The following is a 9,038-nucleotide window of genomic DNA, read 5'->3' as shown; positions in this document are numbered from 1 at the left end:
CAAAGAGCCCAGCAACCAATGTGCAGAAAATCTGGCCCTGTGAGGGGGTACTTGAAAGTCTGGCCCCTGAAGCCTGTTCTTGACTGGGGGATTGGGGGGAGGCAGAAGCTCTGACCCCAAGCTGGAGAATGTGGGGAAGCAGAAACTGGGAAATCCACAAGTATAGACTAGCCCTTCTCCAAAGTCTCCTGTAGAACCTCTGTCCAAGCCTGAAAGTTGTGGTGCCAAAAGAAACTGTTTCCTCCCCTCCATGCCCAGCATGCACATGCTCGGATTCAATGAGAACTCTCCTGACGAGCTTCCTTTGGGTTAATTCTGTCCCTTCTTACACAGAACTGTCTGCCCAGGAAATGAAACACCCCAGGTGGGCCTGATCCTGTGAGGTGCCGGGGCCCTCCCCGCCTGCTGACTTCAGTGAAAGGTGCTGCTCACGCTCAGCACCTTCCATGATCTGAGACCATCAGCACAACAAGCAGAGCCCTGGGAGAAGAAAGGAGGTCTCCCATAGGACATTCAATACAGCACCCGAGAGTAGTAAACGTGGGTTTTATTTAAAAATGTGACATTGCAAAATAAACTACTAGCACTAACTTTATACAGTTCATCTACCTGTGTCCACGTTGGCCTGTGTGTGAGGTGGAGGGGAATAGATCTCTGAGCAGAGATTATAAATTTCTTTGATGCTAATGCCATGACTGGTCCCCCTCCCTCCTCTGCTCCCCCCGCCAGGCCAGGCACAGCATACATGGCATGGGACAGAATACATTGGACTGAAGCAAGCTCTTTCACAGACACAGTGGGTGGACAGGAATTTCTGGAGCAGTGGGACAGGGCTCTCACTCCTCCCCCCTCCCCCAGCCTATACACATGGCTTTAGCAGCTGTAACTGCTTTACCCCAAGTAGAATTTTTCCCACTTGCCATTCCTGCATGTTCAAATTCTTCCAAGAGGCTAGATGCTCTTGGGGCAGTCCAGGGGTTCCTCCTCACAGGCCAGACCCCTCTTCTATTTCTCCTTAGAAAACAAAAATAACATCCCCTTTTCTTTGGGGATGAGTGACGCTCTGCTGGAGAACACCTTGCTCTCGGATCTCAAATAGGTCTCTTCATGGGTTCTCGTCCACCGGCTCTTTTCCACGTATCCTGGGAAATCCACACTGGAAAGCCCAGTTTGTTCTCCATTTCCCTCCTTGGAAGTGCAAAGATGTCTCGCCATGGTCTGCATAGCTGGGTTACAGAGCAATTTGCATAGTGGAGCTCAGACGCTAATAAGGAGTTGTTTTCTTACAAAATAGCATGAAAAGGCTAAGTACTGTAGTAAATATGGATAGGCTAGGAAGGGTGCACTCAGGGGTCCATTTGCAGGTCAGGGCTAGACCAGGCCAGCTGCCTTATCTTGCACGTTGTATTCCTTGTTCTTCTTCAACCGCCAGTTGATGATGACCAGCAGCAGAATGCCAAGGAGTTTGTACCCCATCTGGAGGCCTATGTATCTGTCAAGAGAAAGAAATAGAGAAAAGGAGCGGTGTGAAACTGCTAGGGACAAACTCCGATCCGATGGGGCTGGTCCCTGTGCTCAGTAAGATGGCCCTACTGCTCCCTTAGAATGATCCCCGAGCTCTGCTGAACCTTTGGAGTCTGCAAGCTGACTGAGGAGAGGCATTGCAGTGCCATAGCTAGGGCCCTGGCTTCCTGGCTCTGCCACTGAGTGCTGTGACCTTGGGCAACACCTGGCTCCCCTGTGTGCCTCTCCCAACATTTGTGTGTTTAGCCTGGAAGCTCTTCAGTGCAGGGACTGTCTCCTGCATGGCCAGCACCTACCACAATTCTGCCCCAATCTCTACGGTGGGCTTACAGCCTTCCTGGGACATCAATAACACCACTAACTATTGAACTCTGATAGTTAGTTGTGCTGCACGGAGGGCTCTACGATGAGACTGGCACTCTGTGGGTGAGAGAGGGGCCATCCTAACTTGGATCCCTCTCCTATCTACACTTTAACCTATCCTAAAAGAAAATCCCTGGGTTATATTTTAAATCCCTAAAATATAACCCAGGCAGGAGACAGGTTACTTGCCTCACACCTAGCAACTCAGTGAGCGAGGAACATCTCTAAACTGCTGAGGGACAGGGTCTTTGGCTTATCCCACTATTTACAGTAGCAGCAGTGTTCGGACCATGCTCATACATGTTCTTCCTTTCCCATAGTCTCCTCTCAATCCCCTCTCTTGCTCTGGTTTGTCTGCCCCCAAGTCCCTGGACTATCTTGAGCATGCAGCCAGTTTCCTGATCACCCCCCGATGTCTTTCTCAATCCTCGGAGCAACTGAAAAGAGAAAAACTCCTCTCAGGAACCCCCTTCCCAATGCCACCTTCTGCCACCGCTTGACTGTCAAAATGGACTCCCTAGGGCCTGGGGCTCTGAGGGCAGTGGGAGTGTATGGCTCCCTCAGAACCACTGGCCTGACCCATTCCAAGCCAGGGATGGGCTTGTCTCCAGGAGAGCGGGCTCTGAATACCTGCTACGAAGGAAGTCGTTGTTGTAGTAGGCGCAGAATCCTCGCTTGCTGCATTGCTTATTCCAGTGGAGGCAGGAGGAGTCAATGATGACACCAAAGAGAGCTGGAGCAGGTAACCAGGCTGCCGTGGCCAGGGGGAGAAGGGGAAGAAAGAATGTGAGACCAGAGTCACACTCCTTGCCCCGCAATATAGACACAGCAGTCTGTTTAAATTCCCTCTCCTGTTCGCATGGAGGATGTTTCCAGCCAGTCCTCAAACCCGGCCTGGCATCCTGCTACCCCTGGAGGCAGGCCTGATACTTTGAATCTGCTTTACCGCAGCTGGAGCACTCTTTCCATTATAAGCCAACCCAGCTGCTTGGGCGCCATGCCAGCACTCTCCCATCATACCTATGCTTTATCTGGTCCCTATAGCCAGAACTCAGTCAGTGGCTTGCTGTGGTTGTATGCAAGGCGTGCAAAGCAAGCGCCAGGACCGGCTGTGCCCATGGAGCGATTCTGCCCCACGCCTGGATGCACAAACAAAATGGTGTCCTGTGCGCAGCGTGACCTGGTGCTCCCTGTGCATGCCAGGTCATGCCGCAGGGAGGACACCATTTTGCATGCAAATGTACAATTGCACGCCTGTCTAAAAACATCCCAGCACCTCACTGGCCTCAGTCCCAGTCACTCTCTCTTCAGAGCTCAGCTTGAAACCTTCCTCTTCACTTTAACCTGTTACTGAAATTGACCCCTCCATTTCTGCTTTCCCCCAGTCTTCCCTTAGCGGCTACCTACTTTGCACCACTAACGGGGCCTTGAAACGTGCGTCAGTTACACTTACACTCCCCATTACAGCCGCTTGACGTTGGTGGGAGAGATCCTCAGCTGAAGTCAAGGGAGGCCTGATGATTTCCACCAGCTGAAGATCTGGCCCCCACAGCAGTATAAAACAGGGTCAGTGTAAATGGGAATTGAGCTCTACATTCCTTTCCTGCCTGTGGGATAGCGGCTGCACCTTTTTTTGAGGGATGCTATATAAAAACATAGTTCTGTCATGGGCCAGATCCTGAGCTAATGTAAATTGGCGGAACTCTGCTGAAGTCAATGGAGCCCTGCTGATTTACACCAGCCCAGAATCTGACCTAGAATATTTGCTTCAAGTGTTGAGGGAACTTTAACGTCCGAAGTTGTCAGGACATCAGCGTTGTGGCTCATCCAGCCTTTCCTGGTCGCTAAGGCTGCCCTTCTGTACTTTACAATGTGAAGATTGGAAAACTGTCAACAATGCCAACATTCCTGACATGAGAAATGATCTAAGTGTCATCTGATGGAGGGTTTCAACGGAAGCAGACTGTGCACTATCTGCTGGATCAGCTGAATGGGGGTCACAGAAACCATCAGTGGAGTGTCAATACTTTTCCACCACCCAGAGAAGCTTACCTCTTAGGAATTAAAAAAAATGTTACTGCTTCATATGAACAAAGAAATAAATGAGACACAGACCAAAAGGTAAGTTAGGGCTTGTCTACACAGACAGTCGGTTCCTGGGGTGTAAATCTACCTCGCACTAGCCTGCCACCCACTAACTATCGAAGTGGACCCTGCTGCTTTGTGTTAAATGTTCCCTAGTGTGCTCTAATCTACTCCTGTTTCAAGTGGGTAGCTCAAAGTGTGCTAGGGAACTCTTAGTGCACAGCAGTGGTGTTCACAGCAAACAACAGACTGGGGGGGCTAGATTTAGACCCTGGCTTGCTGTAAACTAAGTGTTCACGCAAACAAGTGCTTAGACAGTCAAAAGAAATCCAATCCAAAAGGGAAGGGAAAGGGCTAATGTGAGGTTCTGATGAACCTTGCTGTCCTCTCTCCAGTCTCCAGTTCAGACCTGTACTATGACATTATATGATTTACATGCTTCTTTCCTCCCAGTTTGATGGTTTGTACAGGGAGCTCAAGTCAGACAGACACTCACCTAACAGTCTCATCAGTAAGAACTGGACTCCAATAGCAAATGACTTTTCATCCTGGTTCACCAACCTGTAGGGGAGAAGTTAGAGAAGATCAGATCCAAAAGGTGGATCCATCATTTTTGATGTATTGCCCTGTGCAGATAATGAACAGGTTGGAATCTGCATTCCAGTGGCTTGGGGCTCACCACGTCTCATGGGATGTTCAAGGCTTAAAGATACAGTCAAGCCAGATTTCTCTTGAAGTGAAAGATGTGGGGGAAAGGGATATTTAAGTAATTCCTGAGGGAATGGGCCAGGTTTAGAGGGGACATCACTAGTGATTGGAGCTGGCTGGAAGACTGTAAGTATTTTCTGTGAAAAATTTCAAAAGAAAGGGGATATATTTCCCCCCAAAATATTTTGCAGAATTTTTCCAATGAAAAACTGAAAACAAAGGTCTGAGAGAGGATCTGATTGCTGTCTATAAATTCATTAGCGGGTAAACACCTGGGAGAGAGAAGAGCTATTTAAGCTAACAGACAATATTGGCACAAGAACAAATGGGTATGAAGTGGCCGTGAGTATATTTAGGCTGGAAATGAGAAAGTTTCTAACCATCACAGGACTGAGATTCTGAGATAGTCTTCCAACAGGAAGAGTGGGGGAAGCAACCTAACTAGCTTTAAGATGGAGCTTGATAAATATATTGAAACATTATATGACAGATTACATGTCTGTGACAGGTTTCAGAGTAGCAGCCGTGTTAGTCTGTATTCGCAAAAAGAAAAGGAGTACTTGTGGCACCTTAGAGACTAACAAATTTATTAGAGCATAAGCTTTCGTGAGCTACAGCTCACTTCATTGGATGCATTTGGTGGAAAAAACAGAGGGGAGATTGATATACACACACAGAGAACATGAAACAATGGGTTTATCATACACACTGTAAGGAGAGTGATCACTTAAGATAAGCCATCACCAGCAGCAGGGGGGGGAAAGGAGGAAAACCTTTCATGGTGACAAGCAAGGTAGGCTATTTCCAGCAGTTAACAAGAATATCTGAGGAACAGTGGGAGGTCGGGGTATGAACAAGAGGCTACTAGGCAGCTCTCCAACACCACTTTCTACAAGCCATTACCCTCTGATCCCACTGAGAGTTACCAAAAGAAACTACAGCATTTGCTCAAGAAACTCCCTGAAAAAGCACAAGAACAAATCCGCACAGACACACCCCTAGAACCCCGACCTGGGGTATTCTATCTGCTACCCAAGATCCATAAACCTGGAAATCCTGGACGCCCCATCATCTCAGGCATTGGCACCCTGACAGCAGGATTGTCTGGCTATGTAGACTCCCTCCTCAGGCCCTACGTTACCTGCACTCCCAGCTATCTTCAAGACACCACTGACTTCCTGAGGAAACCACAGTCCATTGGTGATCTTCCTAAAAACACCATCCTAGCCACTATGGATGTAGAAGCCCTCTATACCAACATTCCACACAAAGATGGGCTACAAGCCATCAGGAACAGTATCCCCGATAATGTCACGGCTAACCTGGTGGCTGAACTTTGTGACTTTGTCCTCACCCATAACTATTTCACATTTGGGGACAATGTATACCTTCAAGTCAGCGGCACTGCGATGGGTACCCGCATGGCCCCACAGTATGCCAACCTTTTTATGGCTGACTTAGAATAACGCTTCCTCAGCTCTCGTCTCCTAATGCCCCTACTCTACTTGCGCTACATTGATGACATCTTCATCATCTGGACCCATGGAAAAGAAGCCCTTGAGGAATTCCACCATGATTTCAACAATTTCCATCCCACCATCAACCTCAGCCTGGACCAGTCCACACAAGAGATCCACTTCCTGGACACTACGGTGCTAATAAGCGATGGTCACATAAACACCACCCTATATCGGAAACCTACTGACCGCTATTCCTACCTACATGCCTCTAGCTTTCATCCAGATCATACCACACGATCCATTGTCTACAGCCAAGCTCTACGATATAACCGCATTTGCTCCAAGCCCTCAGACAGAGACAAACACCTACAAGATCTCTATCATGCATTCCTATAACTACAATACCCACCTGCTGAAGTGAAGAAACAGATTGACAGAGCCAGAAGAGTACCCAGAAGTCACCTACTACAGGACAGGCCCAACAAAGAAAATAACAGAATGCCACTAGCCATCACCTTCAGCCCCCAACTAAAACCTCTCCAACGCATCATCAAGGATCTACAACCTATCCTGAAGGACGACCCATCACTCTCATAGATCTTGGGAGACAGGCCAGTCCTTGCTTACAGACAGCCCCCCAATCTGAAGCAAATACTCACTAGCAACCACACACCACACAACAGAACCACCAACCCAGGAACCTATCCTTGCAAGAAAGCCCGTTGCCAACTCTGTCCACATATCTATTCAGGGGACACCATCATAGGGCCTAATCACATCAGCCACACTATCAGAGGCTTGTTCACCTGCGCATCTACCAATATGATATATGCCATCATGTGCCAGCAATGCCCCTCTGCCATGTACATTGGTCAAACTGGACAGTCTCTACGTAAAAGAATGAATGGACACAAATCAGACGTCAAGAATTATAACATTCAAAAACCAGGCGGAGAACACTTCAATCTCTCTGGTCACTCGATTACAGACCTAAGAGTGGCTATCCTTCAACAAAAAAGCTTCAAAAACAGACTCCAATGAGAGACTGCTGAATTGGAATTAATTTGCAAACTGGATACAATTAACTTAGGCTTGAATAGAGACTGGGAATGGATGAGTCATTACACAAAGTAAAACTATTTCCCCATGTTATTTCTCCCCCCCACCCCACCCCACCCCCCACTGTTCCTAAGATATTCTTGTTAACTGCTGGAAATAGCCTACCTTGCTTGTCACCATGAAAGGTTTTCCTCCCCCCCCCCCCCGCTGCTGGTGATGGCTTATCTTAAGTGATCACTCTCCTTACAGTGTGTATGATAAACCCATTGTTTCATGTTCTCTGTGTGTGTATATCAATCTCCCCTCGGTTTTTTCCACCAAATGCATCCGATGAAGTGAGCTGTAGCTCATGAAAGCTTATGCTCTAATAAATTTGTTAGTCTCTAAGGTGCCACAAGTACTCCTTTTCTTTTTACGTCTGTGACAGTAGGTGACTGGACTTGGCCCAAGAGGTCTCTTCCAGTTACATATTCTATGAAACCCCAGACCTGTTAGATCTTGAAAACTGAAGCATTTCTGGTTTTCAAAAATCTCTCCCAAAACAAACATTTTCCAGTTTTTGAAATATTGGTTGTTTTTGAAAACTGAATTTTTTTCCATTTCTGTTTTTTCATAAAATATCATCCAAAACAAAAAATGTTTGCAAAACTTGGTTTAGAAACAAGGCGGTTTTCTTGTTAGACCCGTTTCTAGGACAAAATGCTGCTCAGGTCGCTGGTGATGTAAGTCACTCCTCGGCGGTGGGTGGAAGGAACTGGTGTGCTCAAGGACAGAAAGGGGAAGTAGCAGGAAAGGCAGCCAGCAGATGGGATGAAGGTAAAGATGGGGAGGAGCTCCAGAGCTTCTTGGTTGATTTTACTGCTGCATCTACTCAGTGGAATGTAACTTACACCACCATTTATATCACATCTGAATTTGGCCCAATGACTTGTGATACAGCATGGCCAAAAGGCAGCAGGAGAGTGATATAGGAGAGATATGTAAGTCCCAGGTTGAGGAGAAGCCTTATTCCCTGTAGAGGGAAGAAAGGTTTCTATAGATTAATTAAAAGTAGCTGAAGTCAATTAGAGCACCTGAAGCTAGTCACCTGATAAAAACCCCCTGCTACAATCAGCCAGGGGAAGGAGTTGGAGCAGAGTAGTTTGGAGTTGGAGCAGAGAGCAGTTGGAAGAAATTGGAGCAGAGTGGTTTGGAGTTGGAGCAGAGTGCAAATTGGAGGAGTTGAAGTAGAGGAGAGTTTGGAGAAGTGCCGTGGCTCTCTAGAAGACCAAGACCCTAGGTAAAGAGACACCCAGCTTGTGCAGAGAGAGAGGGCAGGAAGACCCACATGCTGAAGAGCAGGAGAGGGAAGTAACCCAGGGGAAGGAAGCACTAGTTCAAGTGGTTTACCATTATCCCTAGGGCCCCTGGGCTGGGACCCGGAGTAGAGGGCGGGCCCGGGTCCCTCCTTCTCCATTACCCTTCTCTGGGTTACTAGTGGGACAGTAAATACCCTAGCTCAGGGGCAGGAAACTGCGCCCTGAACTCCCCACCCCAAGAAGAGGAAGTGCGGGACCCATCATAATCATACCAGCAATTTGCCACACGTGGTGTGAAAAGTGGGATCTCCATGCTAAAGACTTAAAATAGGGTTAACCAAAACCCGTCCCGTCCCCAAGATGGACGACGTGGTCAAGGCCTTAATACAAGCCACTGCGGCCCAACAGAAAGCTACCCAAATCCACCGCCCAACAGGAGGCGCCTCGGGTGCAGCAGGAGACTAATCGGCTGTTGATGAATCAGGCTGCCCAGGACCGATCTCTGCTACAGGAGCTGGCAAACCAGAAGAAGGCCCTTATG

At 48.0% G+C, this 9,038-nt stretch overlaps 1 protein-coding gene across 3 annotated transcripts in view; it reads right to left on the bottom strand.

Moving 5' to 3' along the window:
- Window positions 1–532: 532 nt before the first annotated feature.
- Window positions 533–9,038, bottom strand: part of SLCO2A1 (solute carrier organic anion transporter family member 2A1) — an 83,521-nt gene continuing 75,015 nt past the window's right edge. For all 3 annotated transcript variants that reach the window (XM_038416073.2, XM_038416072.2, XM_043492263.1), the window contains 3 exons: window positions 4,469–4,533; window positions 2,518–2,638; window positions 533–1,492 (listed from right to left, as the gene is read on the bottom strand). In XM_038416073.2, coding sequence (XP_038272001.1) covers window positions 1,372–1,492; window positions 2,518–2,638; window positions 4,469–4,533 — 307 coding nt within the window. In that variant the 3' untranslated portion in view covers window positions 533–1,371. The remainder of the gene's footprint in view (window positions 1,493–2,517; window positions 2,639–4,468; window positions 4,534–9,038) is intronic.

Source organism: Dermochelys coriacea, chromosome 9, assembly GCF_009764565.3.
Source record: "Dermochelys coriacea isolate rDerCor1 chromosome 9, rDerCor1.pri.v4, whole genome shotgun sequence".
Classification (NCBI taxonomy): domain Eukaryota; kingdom Metazoa; phylum Chordata; order Testudines; family Dermochelyidae; genus Dermochelys; species Dermochelys coriacea.
The sequence above is the reverse complement of the archived record's forward strand: the minus strand, read 5'-3'. Positions and strand labels throughout refer to the sequence as shown.